This window comes from Leptodactylus fuscus, chromosome 1, assembly GCF_031893055.1.
Source record: "Leptodactylus fuscus isolate aLepFus1 chromosome 1, aLepFus1.hap2, whole genome shotgun sequence".
Classification (NCBI taxonomy): domain Eukaryota; kingdom Metazoa; phylum Chordata; class Amphibia; order Anura; family Leptodactylidae; genus Leptodactylus; species Leptodactylus fuscus.
This window is the reverse complement of record NC_134265.1, coordinates 216,811,429-216,834,336: the sequence shown is the minus strand read 5'-3', so window position 1 is coordinate 216,834,336 and position 22,908 is coordinate 216,811,429. Positions and strand designations below refer to the sequence as shown.

Below are 22,908 nucleotides of genomic sequence, written 5' to 3'. Positions count from 1 at the left end.
TATAGGCCAGTACGTTTGACTTCTGTGGTGGGAAAGATATTTGAGGGCTTTCTAAGAGATGCTATCCTGGAGTATCTCAATGTAAGTAATCTTATAACACCCAATCAGCATGGGTTTATGAGGAATCGGTCCTGTCAGACTAATCTGATCAGCTTCTATGAGGAGGTCAGTTCAAGACTGGACATGGGTAATGCAGTAGACGTGGTGTACCTGGACTTTTCAAAGGCTTTTGATACTGTTCCACATAAACGGTTGGTATGCAAAATGAGAATGTTGGGACTGGGGGAAAACATATGCATTTGGGTTAGCAACTGGCTCACTGATAGGAAACAGAGGGTACTTGTTAATGGTAAATATTCAGACTGGGCCACAGTCACCAGTGGGGTGCCGCAAGGGTCAGTATTAGGTCCTCTCTTGTTTAATATCTTTATTAATGACCTGGTAGAGGGTTTACAAAGCAGGGTGTCCATATTTGCAGATGATACTAAACTTTGTAAGGTAATAATAATAAGGAGGATAGTAGAATATTACAAGGGGATCTAAGGAAACTGGAAGCATGGGCTGAGACTTGGCAAATGAAGTTTAATATTGACAAATGTAAGGTAATGCTCTTTGGTCAACGTAATAAAATGTATGACTATGTACTTAATAGTAAATTACTGGGTAAGACTGTCAATGAAAAACACTTAGGGATATTGGTGGACAGCAAGCTTACCTTTAGTGACCAGTGCCAGGCGGCTGCTGCCAAGGCAAATAAAATTATGAAATGCATGAAAAGAGGTCTAGATTCTCATGACAAGGACATAGTTATGCCTCTATACAAATCACTGGTACGACCACACTTAGAATATTGTGCGCACTTTTGGGCCCCAATATACAACAAAGACAAAAGTGAACTTGAAAAAGTGCAAAGATGGACAACCAAAATTATTAGGGGAATGGGTGGACTGGAGTACAACGATAGATTAACAAACTTGGGGTTATTCAGTTTAGCGAAAAGACATCTACGGGGAGATCTAATAACAATACAAATACATGAAGGGACAATACAAAGAACTCTTTAATGATCTTTTTACTCCTAGGCCAGTGACAGTGACAAGAGGACATCCTCTACGTCTGGAGGAGAGAAAGTTTCACAAGAAACATAAAAGGGGATTCTTCACAGTAAGAACAGCGAGGCTCTGGAACTCTCTGCCCCAGGAAGTGGTGATGGCGGATTCATTAAAGGGGCTCTATCACTAGGAAAAGTCATTTTTAACTAATCACATCCTTGCATAGCCTTTAGAAAGTCTATACCACACTTACCTTTAGTATGTAGATTGCCTCAGTGGTTTCTGAATAAGTCAGTTTTTATTCATATGCTAATTAGACTGTTGCACGATACATCGTGCACACCTCTCCTGTTGTTTTCTATGAGAGACTGCTGCTGATGACTCGCTTCCTGTTTGCTTCACACACATAGAAGATAATGGGAGAGAGGAGGCTGCTGGGAACTTCCTGAGCTGGCTGAAAGCTCATTGGCATATTAATAAAAACGGACTTATTCAGAAACCACTGAGGCAATCTACATACTAAAGGTAGGTGTGAAGTAGCATTTCTAAAGTCTATGCAAGCATGTGATTAGTTAAAAATAACTTTTCCCAGTGATAGAGCCCCTTTAAACAAATTCAAAGAGGGCCTGGATGCCTTTCTTGAAAATAAAAATATTACAGGTTATGGACTCTAGATTGAGTCTAGGTTGATCCAGGGTTTTTATACTGACTGCCAGATTGGAGTCGGGAAGGAATTTTTTCCCCTGAAATGGGGCAATTGGCATAAACCTCATGGTTTTTTTTTGCCTTACTATGGATCAACACTGTAGGGATTGTAGGGTTATAGGTTGGACTTGATGGACTAATGTCTTCATCCAACCTCATCTACTATGTAACTATCCAGAAACCTATGAAAGCAAAAGTGTTAACTACATTATATTTAGACTTACTTTTTCATCTTGTAAACTCCTTTTTTAACACAGCCAAAATTTCCTGAGCCCAATTCTACTTCATCAATAAGAAGGAGATCTCTTTTTAAGAAGACTTTGCGTTCTTTCAGTTCCTCTGGATCACTGTAGGGACTATCATACACACTGGTGTCCATGGGCAAAATCCGAGGTTTCTCCCCAGCTGTACATTAAAATAGATTAAAAGATTTTACTATCTGGTAAAACAAATAGGGTGCAGGTTTCTTACATTTAGGGTAAAAACACTGATGTGGCTTCTGCTGTGCGCGGGTAAGCCTATAAAACTGTAGGTTTGTAGGTGCGTGGCAGGTGCCACATTAAAGGTTTTCACTTTCAACCTATAGTGATATTTTGTGACTTGTAATGCTAAAAATATACCACAAAGGATGATGAGACAAATAAACACAAAATGTCCAAAAATTCACCGATCGCATAAATATTCATAAAGCCTCTAAATATAAAAAGTAATCTGGTGATAATAATGAATTTAAAGGATTTCAAAAGTGACAAATAAAATGGTCGTATTCATGTAGCAATTTTGTTAGTGGTTGATAATAAGCTAAAGAAATTTGTACAGATAATAAATTTATATCAATTGATCTCAAAAGTTCTCATTAATTAATTTGCTAAGTTACAAATAAAATATTTCAAGAATCCTCTACTCAAGCAAATTAGCACTATGAATTAGCTAACTATAATCGAATTGAAGAACCTGTAGACTATTTTCTTTGTGTCTATTGTTTAAGCTTGGAAGATACCTGCTAGGCTAGAATTTCCTGTGTTCAAGTGCCTTACCATCCCCCCACGAGCTAAAGAAAGCATGGACAACATGAGGCAGAGAAAGCATAGAGGAGAAACCTGCATGGAATTGTGGACTAGGAAATGTTTTTGCCGTCTATTACTTATGCGTGGAAGATGCCTGCAGTCAGCTGATTGGTATTACTTTCTTTTACTGTGGACACAAGGGTCTCTATTACAACCTAGGAACCTACCAGCACCCCCCCCCCCCCTTCCCTCACGAGTTAAGGAAGCATGGCAAGAGAGGAGCACCCTGTCTACCTGGAAGACTTCAGACTTCTTCGGGCAGATAGAACACGACAGTGGGAAGAAGAAAGGGCTTACGATGAAAGATGGTCTTTTGGGACATTTTTGTGGTTAAGGAACAATAGTGCTGATGCAAGTTATCAAACTATCAGATTTGAGCATGAGATCTCACTACCTACCAAAGGAACTACCACATGTTATCGTGATACCTGCATATGTCCCTCACCTTTGCAAAAAAACTGTTTCTGCCTGTTATGACTACATGTTGTGACTACCCTCGTGTCCTCCAACCAGTCGGGCTTAATTATCAACATCACTTCGCACAGAGGACTAAATGATCCTGCAGTGTGTCTTTGTTTCTTTCTTTTTAGTTGCTATGACTCCTAGTATCTCTATATATACTATACTATATATATACTGTACTATCCATGATGCTGTATCACACTGAATTTCCCAATTGTGACCCATCTATCAAAGTAAACGGAACCACAATTACCCGTCTCACAGGCCCGATGCCTTGGGGTAACCCTGGACTCCGACCTATCTTTCAAGTCACACATTCAAACCCTCAACACTTCCTGAGTTTCCTTTCAACTCAAAAACATCCACCGAATCCGCTCCTTCCTCACCTGAAACTACTAAGATGCTCATCCAGGCCCTCATAATCTCCTGCTTAGACTACTGCAACACCCTTCTCCATGGACTCCCAGCAAACACCCTCGCCCCCCTCCAGTCCACCTTAAACTGTGCTGCTCCCCTCTGCCAGTCCCTCCACTGGCTACCCATAGCCCAGCGAATTGAGTTCAAGCTACTAACGTTAACATACAAAGCCATCCACTACCTGTCCCCTCCATATATCTCTGAACTAATCTCCTGCTACCTGCCCACACGTAACCTCAGATCCTCCAATGACCTCCTTCTCCACTCTGCCCTCATCCGCTCCTCACACAACCGTCTCCAAGATTTTTCTCGTGCATCCCCCATACTCTGGAACTCCTTACCAAGACACATAAGACTGACCCCCACAATCACAGGCTTCAAGAAGGCCCTGAAGACTCACCTATTCAGGAAGGCCTACAACCTCCAATAACACTATCACCACACTGCCATCTGAACTGTCTCCCCCTCTCCTTCTGTCTCCACCCCCCTTCCCTCATAGACTGTAAGCCCTCGCGGGCAGGGCCCTCTACCCCACCGTGCCTGTCAGTCACTGTTAGTATTATATCTACCTGTATATTCTGTGTACTGTATGTAATCCCCAAATGTAAAGCACCATGGAATTAATGGTGCTATATAAACAATAATAATAATAATAATAATAATATTAAGGCATTATCTTAAAACGCACAAGATTTAGTAAAATTGGTGCTGTAATTTTGCACACAATATTGCCATAAAGTACAATAGCTATGGCACTAGTTATGACATAGGAAAGTGTCTTTCATGTTGCTTAAATCTGGCTAAGGCTGAGGACCCACATTGCGGGAACGCAGCTTTGTTACAGATTTTGTTGCGGTTTTTTTGAGCCAAAGCCAGGAGTGAATTGAGCATAAGTGAGAAGCATAAGTTTTTCTTATATATTTCCCATTCCTTTTGTAGCCATTCTTAGCCTTGGCTCAAAAAACTGCAGCAAAATCTGCAACAAAAACAGCTGCTTTTCTGCAATGTGGGAGCGTTAGGCCGGGGCCCCACTAGCCGGAAACACCGTGACTTGGCCGCGGCAGAAACACCGTGTTGTACAGTACTTGCAAAGTGGATGGGATTCATGTGAATCCCATGCCCACTTTGGGGGAAAAAAAATCACAGTGCGGACACGCTGCGATTTCCAAAACCGTTGCGGTTTTGAAAATCGCAGCATGTCAATTATATCTACGGAAACGTTGGCGACTTTCCTATAGATATAATTTAACAGAAAGTCCGCGGAGGAAAAGTCTGTGAACTTTCTGTTGAAAGTGCTGCGGGAAGAACCGCAATACGTTCACGCCGCGGTTCTTCCCACAGCACTTTAGCACTGCTTTTCCGCCCAGTGGGACCTTAGCCTAAAATTGTGATACAGATTGCACCATTGCGATAAATTTGATGCGGTTTTCATATGCCTAGGATTGTTTAATCCTGTCAAAACAGAAGATAAAACTATGGCACTCACCAAAGTATAAAAATGCAAGTTTGTTCTATCACAATTTAAAAGATCCAGGGAGGGAGAAGAGTACTGTGCCATAAAGGGAAACAATCCAGCATGGATAACAGCTGTTAACACCCTAAATCCTGCCTCCTCTCATGAGAGATAAGAGTAAATATGCAGGTGGAATTTAAGGCGTGATTGCATTGTAGAGTCCTTAGTGGCAACTGTGGATTGAAGAAGCGCCAGTGTGATACAGCTGTTGACCATGCTGGATTGTTTACCTTCAATGGCATAGTACTCTTCTTCCTCCCTAAAGATTTTAAAATGTGATGGAATAAACAAGCATTTTTATACTTTGGTGACTGCCACAGTCCTTTCTTTGATATTGGCAAGTTTATCTGACGCTACACTATAGTTAGACTTTAATGGGGCCTCTCGGGTTTGCACTCTTTTTATACTGAAACTGATGGAGAGAAAAGTCCTCTGCGATTTTAAGTGGAATCTTGGCATCTCCTGGCATTAGTGAACATTGTGAATATGTGAGGAACCTCTGAGTATTCCACAGTGTATTTGAGCATGATAACACGGGTAGCGGTCACTCTCGTCTGTTTCTATATTGTTGATTAATCCTATTGTTAAAATCTGTCTAAACTTGTAACATTTAATAAATCTGTTTCAATAATTTTCAGAACTCTCTCCGCAGACCTGGTTCACATGTGCATTTGGCATTCCATTTGGGGAGTCCGCTTGAGGACCCCCCAAATGGAATACCAAAAGCATTAAAAAGCGGTAAGCAATGAAAGCACATGGACCCCATAGACTATAATGAGGTCTGTGTGTTTTCCACGTGGTGTTTGCACGACTCAAGAGAATAGTAGTACTTGTGCGGACAGTGCGTGGAAAACACATTGACCCCATTATAATCTATGGGGTCTGTGTTCTTTCACTGCTCACCACTATTTAATGTGTTCGGTATTCCGTTTCGGGGGTTCCAATAATAATGCAGATGTGAACCAGGCCTTAGTACATACTGTATATTTGTGGGTTTGTTTTTTTTTTTTTTATGTAGATTGTGCGCCCCACATAGAGCTCACAATGTACATTTTTCCCTATCAGTATGTCTTTGGAATATGGGATGGAAATCCATGCAAACACGGGGAGAACATACAAACTCCTTGCAGATGTTTTTTTTTTTTTTTTTGCCCTTGGTGGGATTTGAACACCAGGACTCCAGCACTGCAAGGCTGCAGTGCTAACCACTGAGCCACCGTGTGGCCCCATATTTGTGTATTTTTTAATCAGAGGGTTCAATAAGGTCAATTACTCATTCATTTCATCCGATAAAGTGAAACTGGTCCTGATTTGAAGCAATATGTGGCCGTGCTAATATTATTCAAGTTCAAGTACATACCAATGAAAGGTTCGGGAGTGTATCCATCGAAATTAGCTGATGGCTGTCTCTGAATAAAACAGATCAGAATAATGTTAAAAATTTCTCGTTATTGGGTTCTGAAGATATGTACCTGAATACATTGAACCTAAAAATAAAGTATACCTAAATTTACTTTCTTGCAAACTGTATGTTTATGTTGGCTGCTTAATGGAAATAATGAAGCAGCGCTAGCATTATTTGGGGCACTCGGCCGAGAACAACAACTTCTTTATTTAGAAAACATGATATCTAGCTCATAGGCTTCATAGACATTTCTTAGACCTCCGACCTCTTCTTACAAATTACCTCTTCTTAGAAATACCTTATATTTTCAGGCCTGACATTAAAGGGATTCTATCATTGGGAGAACTATTCCCAGACATACCTTTTATTTGTTAATCCTCTCAGCTGTTTTTGAATTAGCCCGCTTTTATTGATATGCTAATTAGCCACTACTAAGCACTCCAGAAGTTCAGTGAGCACTGTGTGTTGTGTGTAAACAGGGGGATGTGAGAGCATGGGTGCCCAATACATGGCTGTAGTAGCACAATGAGCACTCCCTTCAGTATTAATTGAGGTGCTCAATGTAGTGACAGGCACCCTGGGAGTGAGTGGTGAGTTGCATTCATTACGCACCACTCTGCTCCCCTCTCCCTCTCTGCTCTGGGTTCTGACAATACATAAGTATACATGGAGTTTTAATATGTACTTACATATTTAGGAAGGGATGGAGGAACAGCACACAATCCTGTAAAAATACAAGTACTATGTAAAGTGTGTATATCAGGGTGTAGTAACAAAGATCCACATTTTGTAGGGGTTTTACAGTTTCAGCAAATAAATGTTATTGTTGATATACTGAAAAGTTCTACAACTTTCCAACATACTTCCTGCATCAACTCCTCATGATTTTTCTGGGTTTCTGCTTGCAGTCATTGATTGTTTCATTCTAATGGACAAATATCAATCAGCTTATTACAAGACAGAGCTCTGCTTACTGTGGTGTGAATGTAGTGAACTGTGCGCCTGTGTCATCAATTGACCATGGACTGATTTTTATCCACTTAAAGAGGACCTTTCATTTACTCATGAATGTGTGGTTTTAAAAAAACTGACAGTGTGCTGAATTTATAATTTATTGAGCAGCTTTTATTATTTTTGATTACTTCTTATAACTGGTTTGGAGGGAAGAAATTGGAAAAAAAGCAAAAACACACACACTGACATGTATTTTTACTTAACCCGATTCTATGTGTTGTAATGATTGCAACAGTACTAAATATGTCTGACCTTGTGTCTGTACAAAAAAAAAAAAACAGTTTTAGGCTCCATTCCCACAGAATAACGCGCCGCTCAATCTGACATGTAAACGCGTGTCAGAGTGAGCGTGTTAAAACAGAAACCCATTGACTTCAATGGGTGCCATCTTACACGAGCTACACATTGAAATCAATGGGTTAAAAAGCCTCCCATTGATTTCAATGTGTAGCACACGTAAGACGGCACCCATTGAAGTCAATGGGATTCTGTTTTAACACGCTCACTCTGACGTGTTTATAGTCATTGATTCATGACTCAGTGGGAACGGAGCCTAACAGCGGAAAGGCCGCATACAGATACTCAAATGAGTGGGTTTTTAAGCTACCTGCGAGCTAACCGTCCCCTATGCAGTTTTTCTGGGAATTTGGATGGAAACCCAAAAGGCAGACAGTGGTACTAGTGTGAACGCCACATGAGCTGGAAAATAAGCTATATAAAAAGCAGGAAAACTCTGCTTTGTGTGTGCCAAGTTGGCTAGTGTGGTGACTGAATTCAATAAATAGTCATAAACATTAAAATAAATTATATGTGTATATGTATATATATCATAAATAAATAATAAATTATAATAAATCAGTTATTTAAATAATATGGCAGATTGTTGTACAACTTTTTCATTTTCTCCTACTCACCAGTCACTGGGTTACCATTTGGACAGCCCTCTTTTAGAACTGTAATAACACCATCTGATTTGATCTTTAAGTACTCCACAAGCTTATCAAATGACAGGAAAAAGTGTGGTTATATATTTGTTACTGTAATCCCAAATGTCCTATGAAGTAAATCCATTAATATCTGACATACTACTGTTGCCTATAGATCTTAAGATGGGTTCACATTGGGGGGTTTTGGACCAAATTTTGATGCAGAGACCGCCTCAGAATCCGGTCCAAAAAACGGCTAGCCACAACTGGATACCGGTGAATGCATACAGTGCACTGGCATCCAGTCACGGCATTCCACTCGGATTAGGCCCAAATGAATTCTCCGCAGACGTCCATGGCTGAATCAGCCGCGGAATCCACCTCAAGAATGGGCATGTCGCTTCTTTTTCCACAATCGGGAACAAACCGCTCGCGGAAAAAAGAACCCATTGAATTCAATGGGAGGCAGTTTTTTTGAGCTGGATTTTGATGCGGATTCCGCATCAAAATCCAGACCAAAGATCCCCATGTGAGCCCGGCTTTATGCGCACAGAAAAGCAATTTGTTAGCCAGGCTACACAGGGAAGAATAGCATTGCAATACAGTAGATTTTGAAACATGGCGCAATTTTTTTGCCGTCAGAGGAAAACTTATCTGGACTTAAAAAATTATATGGCATATGGAGATATAGTAGGGCTTCATGGAATTCTGCGAGTACCTTGTTACATAGCTGCCAACAAAATCCTGGGGTGCTTCAGGAACAGGAACACATAGAAACTGCCCACTTTGAAAATTAGTTTTGTCTAAACCTTGTGCCCTTTTCAGTTGACCATACCCTTCCCACACTATTCCTGGCATTGTTGGCAAATACAACTAAATAATGCGTTGGTTATCAATATGATTAGACTTACCTGCCACAGTGTATCAAACTTTGTGCCTTCAGGTATTGAATACTTCCCAGATTTGTCAAGATCAATCTTATAATGATAGACTGTTTTTCCATAAACTATCGACAAGGCAAATGTACCAGATTCTTTCCTCTCTCTTACTCTTTAAAAAATTAGAAAAAAAGAGGTGATCACTACAAGCAATAATCTAGTCGTAATCTAACAGCAGCTAATCCATTCTGTAGAAGAAGTTGTAATTTTGTTGCTAGAACTACATTAAACTTTAGTACATATCTGAAATAAAATCAAGTTTTTTCATATAAGTCAAGGAAGTAAAAAATAAATAAATTGTTGCATGAAAAGAAAAGGTGAAGCTGTTGTCCTATTTTTAACCCCTTGACAATATAAGAAATTTCAGCACAACTTACATGGCTGCTGTATTAGTTTGCAAACTTGATTGGATAATGCCCGATTGTGTTGACACTTGTTCAATTGATAAGGCTAGTGGTAATGCCAAGCTATTAATATACACACATGGACAAAATTGTTGGTACCTCTCGTTTAATGAAAGAAAAACTCACAATGGTCACCAAAATAATCAGGGGCCACACGGTGGCTCAGTGGTTAGCACTGCAGCACTGGAGTCCTGGGTTTGAATCCTGCCAAGGGAAAAAAAACATCTGCAAGGAGTTTGTGTGTTCTCCACGTGTTTGCATGGATTTCCATCCCATACTTCAAAGACATACTGATAGGGAAAAATGTAACTTGTGAGCCCTATGTGGGGCTCACAATCTACATTTAAAAAAAAAAAAAAAAAAAAAAAAAAAAAAAAGAATGAAATAACTTGAATCTGACAAAAGTAATAAATAAAAATAATTGACAAGCCACAAAGCTTCTGGGAGAATGTTCTATGGACAGATGAGACAAAAATCAAACTTTTTGGCAAGACACATCAGCTCTGTGTTCACAGATGGAAAAACGAAGCATATCTTAAAAAGAACACTGTCCCTACTGTGAAACATGGAGGAGACTCTTATGTTCTGGGGCTGCTTTGCTACATCTGGCACAGAGCGTCTTGAATCTGTGCAGGGTGCAATGAAATCTCAAGACTATCAAGGGATTTTAGAGAGAAATATACTGCCCAGTGTCAGAAAGTTTGGTCTCAGTCACAGGTCATGGGTCTTGCAACAGGACAATCACCCAAAACACACAGCTAAAAACACCCAAGAATGGCTAAGAGGAAAACATTGGACTATTTTGAAGTGGCCTTCTATGAGCCCTGACCTAAATCCTATTGAGGAAGGAGCTGAAACATGTCATATGGAAAAGGCAGCCTTTAAACCCAAGACAACTGGAGCAGTTTGCTCATGAAGATTGGGCCAAAATACCTGTTGAGAGGTGCAGAAGTTTCATATTGACAGTTACAGGATTATAACTTGCCTCAAAAGGTTGTGCGACAAAATATTAAGTTAAGGGTCCCATTGCTTCTGTTTCATGAGTTTTATATTTTTTTTTTTTATTCTGTTGAAGCAAAAAGCAATGTCTGACTTTCATTTCATAGAATTTTTATTTGTTATTACTTTTGTCAGATTCAAGTTATTTCTGTGACCATTGTGGGTTTTTCTTTTATTAAACGACAAGTACCAACAATTTTGTCCTCGTGTGTACTCCTTTATTCCTTTATATCCAAGGGACAGCAGAATGCAGTTCTAAGAGCAGTTATTTTGGAGATTGCCGTAATTTACTGCAACAGACATTTTATAAAAGCAGACATGTTCTCTTTCAGTTACAAATAGTTTAAAAAGTTTTTTCATCTCACACATTCAATCAGTTGTAATGGTTTTATTTCTTTCTTTGATGTGTCTTATTTCTATAATGCAATTTTGTCCATTTTTGCAACCATTTTTGGATACATATAAATTATCATTTTTGTGTTTTTTTGGTTTTTTTTGTCCCTAATGTATATGTTTTTGTTTAAGAAGGGAAATTTTGATTCAGGCCACTGACTGAAGTAAGAGATGATAATCTCTGTACAATGATGCAGAATGTATTGGTGCAATATAACCTACCGAAAATACAAATATAAGTAGCTTATTGAGTGAAATGTGGAAGCTGAAACCTAAAAAGGATCTTTCTCTATCAACTACAGTTCCTAGCATCTGTTAATAGGCACTACACCTCTGACTTATGCAGTTGGAGTTTGCTGTTATCTTTGGTGTTGTTTATGCTATTTAAGCTCTGTACTGTCAAGTAGGCAGGAAAATGCATTGGGTGTGATCCTGAGCTCTGACACTGGGTGGCTCTGATTGGAGCTCTGAGTCACACCCCTTGCCTGACACTGCTCTTCTGACATTACATAGCACATCAGGCATAGAAACTACCTGTGCCTGTTCTGGAACGGTGGAGAAAAAAATTCCAATTATTCTGTGTCAATTAACAGATGCTAGGAACTTGAATTGGTGGAGATAGTGAAAGGTCCTCTTTAAAAACACATAGTTCCATAGTTAGTATGGTTGAGAAAAGACATATATCCATCAAGTTCATCCAAGGTACAGGAAAGTGTAATCCATTCTAAATATTTCCATAATCACCAATGCTATTTTTCTCTAATAATGCATTTAGTCCTTTTTGGAAGGTCGCTGCATTCAGAATAGATTGTAGAGGGGAGAGTTTAGTAAGGGGAAGACCGATTAGTAAGGAGTTACAGTAGTCAAGGCAAGAATGAATCAGAGAGACAATAATTGTCTTTAATGAATGTCTGATAAGGAAAGAGCGTATTCTGGAAATGTTTTTGAGGTGGAGGTGACATGAGCATGCGAGTGATTCAATATGAGGGGTGAAGGAAAGGTCTGAGTCAAACATAACCCCGAGGCAGCAGGCCTGCTGCCTAGGAGTTATAGTAAGGCCGGAGACTGTAATGGATATATCAGGGACAGATCTATTAGATGGTGGAAACAGCTGTAGTTCAGTCTTAGAGAGATTTAGTTTCAGATAGAGCAAAGACATGATATTTGAAACAGCAGAAAGACAGCCACTGGTGTTCTGTATTAGTGCAGGGGTGATGTAACGGGAAGATGTGTATAATTGGGTGTCATCAGCTTAAAGATGGTACCGGAAGTCAAATCTGGTGATGGTTTGTCTAATGGGGGCTGTGTAGAGAGAGAAGAGCAGGGGGCCTAGGACCGAGCCCTGAGGAACCCCAACAGCAAGGGAAAGAGGGGAAGAAACAGAGCCCGCAAATGATACACTGAAGGTGCGGTCTGAGAGATAAGAGGAGAACCAGGAGAGCGCAGTGTCCTTGAGGCCGACTGAGTGGAGTAGTAAGAGTGCTAAAATGATGAGAAGGCCCTCTCTAACTAAATAAAGCATAAAGTTCTCATGGGATAAACAGACGCAGCCAGCTGAACATAGGAGCGTATGGCTCAATAAGAAGTCAGATACAGCCAGATATTGCACATAGTTGTATTAGTGATCCTATTGAATATTATAAAGGCCTAAGTGTGATATAACAAACACTATATCCTATAGATAAATGTCTGTCCAAATAGAGAACACGAAAATAGCAAATATTCAGCCACATCCACCACATATATGTCTGTGTTAGAGGCTAGTATAGCAAAAGGCTGTACAGCAGCAAACTAGGCTGCCTCACTGCATGAATAGGAATGGAGAGAGCCCAGTAATTGATGGCTTCACTCCCCAGAGGAAAAAGCTAGTGTCTGTAACACCTGATGCCGCATTTCTGCTAGGCAAACTTATTCTACCTAGCTCATCAGAGGTATGAGCGGAGAACAATATCTAGCTTCCTGTGTACTCAATGATCACACATACATGATCTATGGCCGCCTCCTGAGGTAAGCTATTCCACAGATTCACAGTCCTTACAGGGAAGAAGCCTTGACGGCTTGTCAGATTAAATGTTTTTTTCTAAGGGTGAAAGTAGTGTCTCCATGTCTTTTGAGGGGATTTTACATTGAATAGCTTTTTCCATATTTCTTGTATGGACAATTTATATATTTAAATATATATTTATACTAGCTGTTACCTGCGACTTCGTCTGCAGTGATTGTAGCAGTGGGTATATACAGGCGCGGGTAAGGTTTTCGTACTGTGTATAAGGTATGGGATATGAAATGTAACTTGGTATCTTGTTGTTGCTATAATTCAGAGAATACGTGAGACTTTTGTGTTGAAGTTACTTTGTATTAGAGCTGCTATATATACGGTGTTGTGAGAAACTTTACATAGTGACTTTGGGACAGAAGTATTTGAAGTTAACCCTTTCCCGCCGATGGCATTTTTTGATTTTCATTTTTGACTCCGCTCCTTCTAAACCCCATAACTTTTTTATTTCTCCGCTCCCAGAGCCATACGAGGTCTTAATTTTTCCTGGGACAAATTTTTCTTCATGATGCCACCATTATTTATTCTATATAATGTACTGGGAAGCAGGGAAAAAATTCTGAATGGGGTGGATTTGAAGAATAAATGCAGTTCTGCGACTTTCTTATGGACTTTGGTTTTACGGCGTTCACTGTGCAACAAAAATGACCTGTCCCCTGTATTCTGTGTTTCGTTACGACTCCGGGGATACCAAATTTATATGGTTTTATTTACATTTTGACCCCTTAAAAAAAAATCCCAAAGTGTGTTAAAAAATTATTTTTTGAAAAGTCGCCATATTCTGACAGCTGTAACTTTTTTTATACGTGCGTGTACGGGGATGTATAGGGCATCTTTTTTGCGGGACCGGGTGTACTTTGTAGTTCTACCATTTTTGGGAAATGTTATTGCTTTGATCACTTTTTATTCAATTTTTTATCAGAATCAAAACAGTGAAAAAATGGCGGTTTGGCACTTTTGACCATTTTTCCCGCTACGGCGTTTACCGAACAGGAAAAATATTTGTATATCTTTGTAGAGCGGGCAATTTCGGACGCGGGGATACCTAACATGTATGTGTTTCACAGTATTTAACTACTTTTATATGTGTTCTAGGGAAAGGGGGGTGATTTGAATTTTTAATCCTTTTTATTTATTTTTTTATATTTTTTTACTTTTTGTAAACTTTTTTTTTTTTGCATTTATTAGACCGCCTAGGGGTATTGACATGGATGGGCGGTGTTGCGGATTGTCAGAGCGGTGGGGGTCAGCAAACATGGCTGCTCCGGAGCGTTAAAGAGAGCCTCCTGGAGTATCGGTAAGGTGAGGGGCAAAGTGGTAAAGTATATGTATATGTGATTGTGTGGGGTTAGGGGCGAGGCTGTAGAGGGCAATATGAATTTTGTGGCTTGCTATGGTCCAAAGTGTGTGAGATTGCAGAGATGGTGGTGTGAGTTTGGGTTTTGTGGGGGTCCTGGCACAAACGTATGTGTGCTATTGTGACAAAAAGTAGCCTATTGCACAATCGGGTGTATTAACTATGTTTGTGGAAAATTTCAGCCAAATCGGTGGAGCGGTTTTTCCGTGATTGAGGAACAAACATCCGAACATCCAAACTCACAAACCCACAAACTTTCACATTTATAATATTAATAGGATATATGTTTATCATATCTCCCCTTAAACCCTTAAACACTTCAACAACTTTAACAAATGTTAATTTCTCCTGATAACTGAGCTCCCCCATTCCTCTTATCAATTTTGTAGCCCTACACGGAACCTTTTCTGATGTTAGAATATGCCTTTTATGAACTTGAGCACATAAGTTAACTGCATATTCCAGATTGGGTTGAACCAATGACCAATTATAAACTGGTAATATTATATCACTGTTCCACGAGTCCCTACCCCTTTTATCACATGACAATATCCTCTTCGCCTTAGACGCCGATGGGCTGAAATCGGGACATACCTCCCACCGACCAGAACCGTTTTGTTAAGTCCAGGCTGGGCACAGGGCCCTGGGTGGTTGCCCGGCTTGCCCGGCCCTGGATCCGCCTCTGTATTCTAGGTTGTTCAAAGTAGTCACCTTTTGCTTTGATTACTGCTTTGCACACTCTTGGCATTCTCTTGATGAGCTTCAAGAGGTAGTCACCGGAAATGGTCTTCCAACAGTCTTGAAGGAGTTCCCAGAAATGCTTAGCATTTGTTGGCCCTTTTGCCTTTCACTCTGTGGTCCAGCTCACCCCAAACCATCTCGATTGGGTTCAGATCTGGTGACTGTGGAGGCCAGGTCATCTGGCTAGCACCTCATCACTCTCCTTCTTGGTCAAATAGCCCTTACACAGCGTGGAGGTGTTTTTGGGGTCATTGTCCTGTTGAAAAATTAATGATGGTCCAACTAAACGCAAACCAGATGGAATAGCATGACGCTGCAAGATGCTGTGGTAGCCATGTTGGTGCCAACCCCATTAAAATAATAAGTCTTTACTAGAGCAAAAGGCAATTCTCAGTCTCTGGGTTTCCTTTTCCATGTCACCAGCATCCGACATGTCTGCAAGACAGTAACACACACAGTAACCCCCAACCATATGGGCTTCACACCACATCTGCCATTGGTTGGGATGTGCATATTTACCCCTTTGATACAGTGTTCTTAGGACAGGAGAAGTAAAGTCCATCCCTACCTACAGCAATCATGGGAAGAATATGCAAATCTGTCTTCCATGATGTAAATAGGAAGACAGTGTCTCAGTCATGCTGCCCACAAGGGGGAGCTCCTTTTAACATCATGCCCAACCTTCCCAGAGGCCTTTGTTGCAATGATGTGGGATTTTACCAAGTCAGTCTCTCAGCCGAGAACAGCTGTTTTGATCTATTTGGATCTCTTCAGCCCTTCGCAGAGAAGACTAGCTTGGCAGAGGTGAGAGGCTTCTAGACAGGGGTAAGAGGATATTGTCACTCCTTAGGGAGAGACCACCATGTAAGTTTGTGGAGTCTTATTAAGCCATTTGCGCTCCACTGTGAGGGATCATGGGAAGAATATGCAAATCTGTCTTCCATGATGTAGAGATCCAAATAGATCAAAACAACAACCTACCTACAGCAACCAAGAGTACCGACTACAGTCTGTTTACTAGTCAATTTAGTTAGCAAGGCACCCTGAAAAGCTGGCCATTCCTATAACTTCTTCTCCCTCAAAAATGTGATATCAACAGATGGTTGGTTGTTTGCATGTAAAAAAATTTCTAAAACTTAATCAGGAGATTAAACACACACTGTCAACCAGTGGAATTGTTTCTAGGGACCCACCACCAGGACCCTGCAGATCAGCGGTACCAAGACACGATGGCTAAAGGTAATAACATGTCAGGAGCCATGCTGCTCATGCACTATACCATGTGCACTACCTAAACCTACTGCTATTCCTTGTATGGCAAGTGAACAGCGTGGCTCCTAGAAATGTTACCATTACCTGTAGCTGTAGCGTCCTGGAAAAGCTGATCTGCAGAGGTCCTGGCTGTTGTATCATCACAGATGTAATATTGATGGCCTATCCTAAGGACAGCCGATCAATATTAGAAACATGGACAAATCCTTTAAAGTGGATGACCAGGAATTGGAGCAACTCATGTGTCGGGCGGGAGATGTAAAATAAAAAACAAATAAAGTATACTCACCTGTCTCCATTGTGCGCTGCCAGTGTCCGTTCAGTATCATGCTGGCACCTCCTTGTTTGGAGTCCTGCACATCATGTGATCGCTGAGACCAATTAGGTACAGGATTTCCAGAAATGAGTTGCCGCCATGAGACTGAACAGACACAGGCAGGGGACAATGGGGTGCTGGGGACAGGTGAGTATGCACCTCCATGGCAGCCACCACAGTGATAACTCCCGTTTATAGACAACCTCTTTTAAGGGGTAGTCTGGGCCAAAACTTTTATGGCCTCTTCACTGCTCCCCATCATACAGTGGTCTCTTCACTCGTCCCCCATAATGTATGGGGAACAGTGATAGGGCCATTATACTGTGTGGGAGCAGTGATGTGGCTAACATCATGTGCGGAAGGGGTATGTTTCACTGTGTGGGACATATTAACCACTTCCCGACCAGTCCCTGTAGATTAACGTCGACGCGGCTTGGGCTCTGTGCCGTGCCAACGTTAATTAACGGCCCCTTCTAAAATCGGGATCAGGTCTCCCCAAGGGTCGGGAGCTCCGTGGACCCAGCGCTAATAGCTGCTGGGGTCCATGGAGACATGATAAGGACCTGATAGATTTAGGTCCCGATCATGTAGCGGCCATGTCAGGGAAAATTTGTGCAGTAACAAACTTTCCCTGACATGAGATGCCACCCGCAGGTTAGATGATCCTGCGGGCGGCATCGGGAGCAGGTGTTAGCTATATCTGATAGCTAACACCGTGCTCAATATACTCCGCTTGGAGCTGGTCTCCGAGCGGAGGTTTAACCCCTTAGATGCTGGCAGTGAAACATCACCATCGCATTCAATGGGCTTAGCCAAGTTAAATGTGCCCCTGGGCACCCCCCGCGGCGAGATCAGGGTTGCCCATAAGTAACTTCTGCAGCCTCGGGTCTGACCAGTGACCCCAGGCTGCTAAGAGCCCCAGTACCTGGTTGATCCTGCCAGGTATTGAGGAAGCCAGCCGATGTGTCTGTATCGGCTGGCTTCCTCCATAGACTAGTCTATAGCATAGAGCCAGCGATCCTCTCTGATCGCTGGTTCTAGTATCCTGGTTCTAGGACAAATAAAAAATGTAAATAAAAAGTTAAAAAAATAAGTAAAGTGTGTAAAAAAAAAATTTATATAGTTATAAACCCCCCCAGATTCCCTTTTCTTATATAAAATTAATTATAAAAAAAAAAAATTAATAAAAACAATACATATTTGGTATCAACGCGTCCGTCACAACCTGTACAATAAAACTGAAACTATATTTAACCTACATGGTGAATACCGGGAAAAAAAACGCAAAAAAAAACAGCAAAAGTAATGTTTTGTTTTTTTTCAAAAAGTCACATGTACCTCAAAACAGTACCAATACAAAGCGCAGGTTGTCCTGCAAAAAATAAGCCATCAACCAATTCTGTCAACGAAAAATAAAAATGTTTTGACTCTCAGAAGAGATGCAAAAGTAATTGATTTATGTCCCCAAATGGATTTTTTGTTCTGCAAAACTAGTAACACATAAAAAACAATATAAATGAGGTATCGCCGAAATCACACCGACCCGCAGAATAAAGGTCACATGTTACTTATGCTGTATGCCTTGCAGAAACATTTTTTAAAGGTAAAACACAATACTAGAATTGATAGGGATTTTTTTTTTAATCCACCAAGAAAGAGTTAATAAAAGTTAGTCAATATGTTAAAAACACCCAAAAATGTTATTACAAAATATATCTTATACCGCAAACATCAAGCCCTCATGCAGCCACATCACCAGAAAAAAAAAAAAAAAAAAAAAAAAAAATTATAGCTTGTACGATGTGAAGACAAAAAAACCCCAAATCATAAGAACACAACTGGCCGCGATAGGAAGGGAATGTATAAGCTGTGCGAGCAAATATTGGGGTACAAACCAGATTTAGAGCTTACGAGGGAAATAAACCAGAACTGCCCCCCAGAGTGACCCCCCCTCAAACATAGAAGCTACTTGGGATATAGTAGGGAATTTGGTGTTCCCAATGTACTCCGCACAGCTTACATATCTACTATTCACCATCCGCTGTGCAATCTCCTTTAGGATACTATTGCCTGGTACACCCCCTAATAAGTTCTTTGAGGGGTGCTGTTTTTAAAGTGTCATTCTCTAAGGGATTCCACTTTACTGGTACTTTAGAGGCTCTGAAAACATGACATGGGCAACCAGATACCAAACATTTGAATCTGAGATCCAAAAAACAAAATAGCGCTCCTTCCCTTCTGTGCCCAAACAGCCATTTCTACCCACATATGGCATTAAGTACATTATCCTGAGTACACCAGTGTCATACATGAGGGCATAAACTGCTGCTGGGGTACATAGCAGACCACAGAATGGAAAGAGCGGTATGTGCTTTTGGACAGCTGATTTAGATTGTTAGTTTTTGGACACCATGTCACATTTGTAGAGACTCTAAAATTTCCCCTACAAAATGGGGTCAACTCTTGGGGAATTCCAAATTACTGGCACCTCCAGGGCTCTGCAAAAAAGACATGGTATCAGGAAACCCCTCCAAATCTGTACACCAAAAGCTAAAAAGCCCACTGCTCCTTCCCTTCTGAGCCCTGCTGTGTGCTCAAGCAGCAGTGTAGACCCACATATATAACTTCTTTCTACCTGGGATGGCCCCTTAATATTTTTAGGAGTGCAGGTCTCGGATGAAACAAAGTGGGTGCAACGCATTGGGTACCGAAATGGCATATTTCTTTCAAAATTTAAATTTTCACATTGTACATTAATTTTTGGGAGGCACTCTTAGGCTCAAAATGATAATACCCCTTGATAAATTCCTTATGGGGTGTAGTTTCTAAAATGGAGTCACTTTGGGGGGTTTCCATTGTATTGGTTCTTTAGGAGGCTCTGCAAATGCGACATGGCACCTGAAAACTATTCCAGCAAAATCTGCCCTCCAAATCCGAAACACACTCTTCCCATTTTGAGCCCTGCCATGTACCCATACAGCAGAATATGACCACATATGATATAAAAATAAAAAAATTTGGACTAAATTGACAGTTTATTGAAAAAAATTTTTTCATTTTCATGTTCCAATGTTAATAAAATCTGTGAAAAAGCTGTAGGGTCAAACTACTTCTGTGAGGGGTGTAGTTTCCAAAACGGGGTTGTTACTACTACTACTACTACTACTACTGCTAATGCGACATGGCACCTGAAATCTAATCCAGTGAAATCTGCCCTCCAAAAGCCAAATAGCGCTCTTTCCATTGCAAGCCCGACCATGTACCCATAGAGTATATTATACCCACATATAGGGTATTGCCACACTCATGAGCAATTGTTTAACAAAATGTGGGGTGCGTTCTCTCCTTTAACCCTTGTGAAAAGGAAAAATTTGGTGAAAAAGTGCCATTCTATTAATTTTTCATTTACACATCCCAATGTTAGTAAAATCTGTGAAAAGGCTGCTGGGTGAAAAGGCTCACTATACCTCTTGATGAATTCTGTGAGGTGTAGTTTCCAAAATAGGGTCACTTTTGGGGGGTTTCCATTGTTTTGGTACTTTAAGGGCTGTGCAAATGAGACATGGCACCAAAAACTATTCCAGCAAAATCGACTGTTCAAACCCTCAGTATCCCTCCTTCCCTTCTGTACACTGCAGTTTGCCCAAAAATCAGTTTACACCCACATGTGGGGTATTTCTGTGCTTAGGAGAAATGTCACAACAATCTGTCAGATGCATTTTCTCCTTTAACCCTGAATGTGTTTATTTTAGGGCTAAATGAATGTTTGATTGAAAAAAATGAAATGTTTAAATTTCACCTCCATATTGTTTTAATTTCTGTGACATGCTTAAAGGGTTAACAAACTTCACATATGCTGTTTTGCATTATTTGAGATGTGCAGTTTTGAAAATGGGGTGATTTATGGGGGTTTCTAATATATAGGCCTTTATAATCTTTGTCAGAACAGAAGGGATCCCTAAAAAATTAGTATGGGAAATTTTCTTATAAATTTGGAAAATCGCTGTTGCACTTGTAAGCTTTATAATGTCCAAAATACATTAAAGGACAATTAAAAGATGATACCAATATAAAGCAGAGATATGGTAGATAATATTTATTCATGTGTTTGTGTGATATGACTATCTCTTTGAAAAGCAGAGCATTTCACATTTTGAAAATTGCGATTTTTTTCCAAATTTCCAACAAATTTCCTCTAAAATGTGTGCGCTTCAAAAAACATGGCTGGTTATTTTCAGCTACGCAATCGGGAGAAAGTACAGGAGAAATGCATGAAAAGCGCAATGAAAAACACTGTGGAAAAAAATACAGTGTGATTCACCGCTATTTTTTTCCATAGGGTTTTTAGTTGAGTCTCGCTGTTGGGCCTCATCCTGATCATCTCAATATACTGTGTACTACACTGTAAGGCTGTATTCACACTGAGTAACGCTGGCGTTTTTTGTGCTTATTTTTGCACATAGCGCCGCGTTAACGCCGCGTAGCGCCGCGTATACGCCGCGTTAACGCCAGGCAACGCCACCGCAAAATAGCGCCACGTTAACGCGGCGCTATGTGCAAAAATAAGCACAAAAAACGCCAGCGTTACTCAGTGTGAATACAGCCTAAGGGTGTATTCACACGGAGGAAAAGGGTGAGGAATTTGGTGTGGAATTTCAGTGCTGAAAAAAAAAGACTCCCATTGATTTCAATGGGTTGCTTTTTCCTTTTTTTGCTAGCAGAAAAAGAAAACTATTGAAATTAATGGAGGGCTTTTTTCAGCGCTGAAATTCAGCACCAAATTCAGCACCATTTTCCTTCATGTGAATAGACACTAATGCTAAGGCCCAATGTAGCATCCCACAGCAAAAAAAAAAAGCGCTGTGGGAAAAATCCTGGCGGCAATGCATTAGTTTTTCCCACACCGCTAAAGCTGCCGCCCCAGGGTGTCCGTGGTAAATGGTAAAAGCAGATGGCTTGTGAGCGGTCGGCTTTAAAATCCATTTATTTGAATGGGTTTTCAAAGGTGACCGCCCTTGAGTGTTTTCAGCCTCTCTGCCTGGTCTCTGTTTTTTTTCCGCGGACAGAAAATCCTACATGCAGAACTTTGTGTCCACGGAAAAAAACTGGACACCAAGCGGAGAGACTGAAAACACTCACAGGCAGTCACCTTTAAAAACCCATTCAAATGTATGGATGTTAAAGCCGACCGCTCGCAAGCCGTCTGCTGTCCGGTTTCCCGGGGTTTACCACGGACACCCTGGGGCAGACAGCAGCGGCAGTGTGAACTCTGCTTTATTGCAGAAACTCCACAGAGGTTTCCTCTGAGGACTCTCTTCTTCCATTATACCTATAGGGAAACCGCCGGTGTTTCTGTAGGTATAAGTGACATGGTACGATTTCCAAAACCACAACAGTTTTGGAAATTGCAGTGTGTCCGCTGCGTGTATTCTTCTGCAATGTGTGGATTGCACACACTATATACCTACACACTCAGGCCTGGTTCACATATGCGTTCAGTAATCCATTTGGGAGTCTGCATGGGGACCCCCCCAAACAGACTACCGAACGCATTAGCAAATGGTGTGCATTGAAAGCACACGGACCCCATAGACTATAATGGGGTCCGTGTGCTTTCCGTGCGGTGTCCACAGGCAACATGCGGACAGAAAAGTACTTCACGATTTACTTTCCTCTCCGCATGACTCGTGTGCAGGTGTGCAGATACCACACGGACTCCATTATAATCTATTGGCTCCGTGTGCTTTCACTGCACACTACTTGCTAACGCTTTCGGTAATCTGTTCAGGGGGTCCCCATGCGGACTCCCCGAACGGATTACCGAACGCAGATGTGAACCAGGCCTTATACATATACCATATATACTCACAC

General features: G+C 40.9%; 1 protein-coding gene across 1 annotated transcript in view; it reads right to left on the bottom strand.

Moving 5' to 3' along the window:
* The window catches only part of ZAP70 (zeta chain of T cell receptor associated protein kinase 70), a 94,963-nt gene that overhangs the window by 48,844 nt on the left and 23,211 nt on the right, over positions 1-22,908 (bottom strand). The window contains exons 3-7 of the mRNA XM_075281895.1: positions 9,473-9,611; positions 8,550-8,631; positions 7,311-7,345; positions 6,577-6,625; positions 1,982-2,162 (exon numbers count right to left, since the gene is read on the bottom strand). Of these exons, the coding sequence (XP_075137996.1) occupies positions 1,982-2,162; positions 6,577-6,625; positions 7,311-7,345; positions 8,550-8,631; positions 9,473-9,611 (486 nt within the window). The remainder of the gene's footprint in view (positions 1-1,981; positions 2,163-6,576; positions 6,626-7,310; positions 7,346-8,549; positions 8,632-9,472; positions 9,612-22,908) is intronic.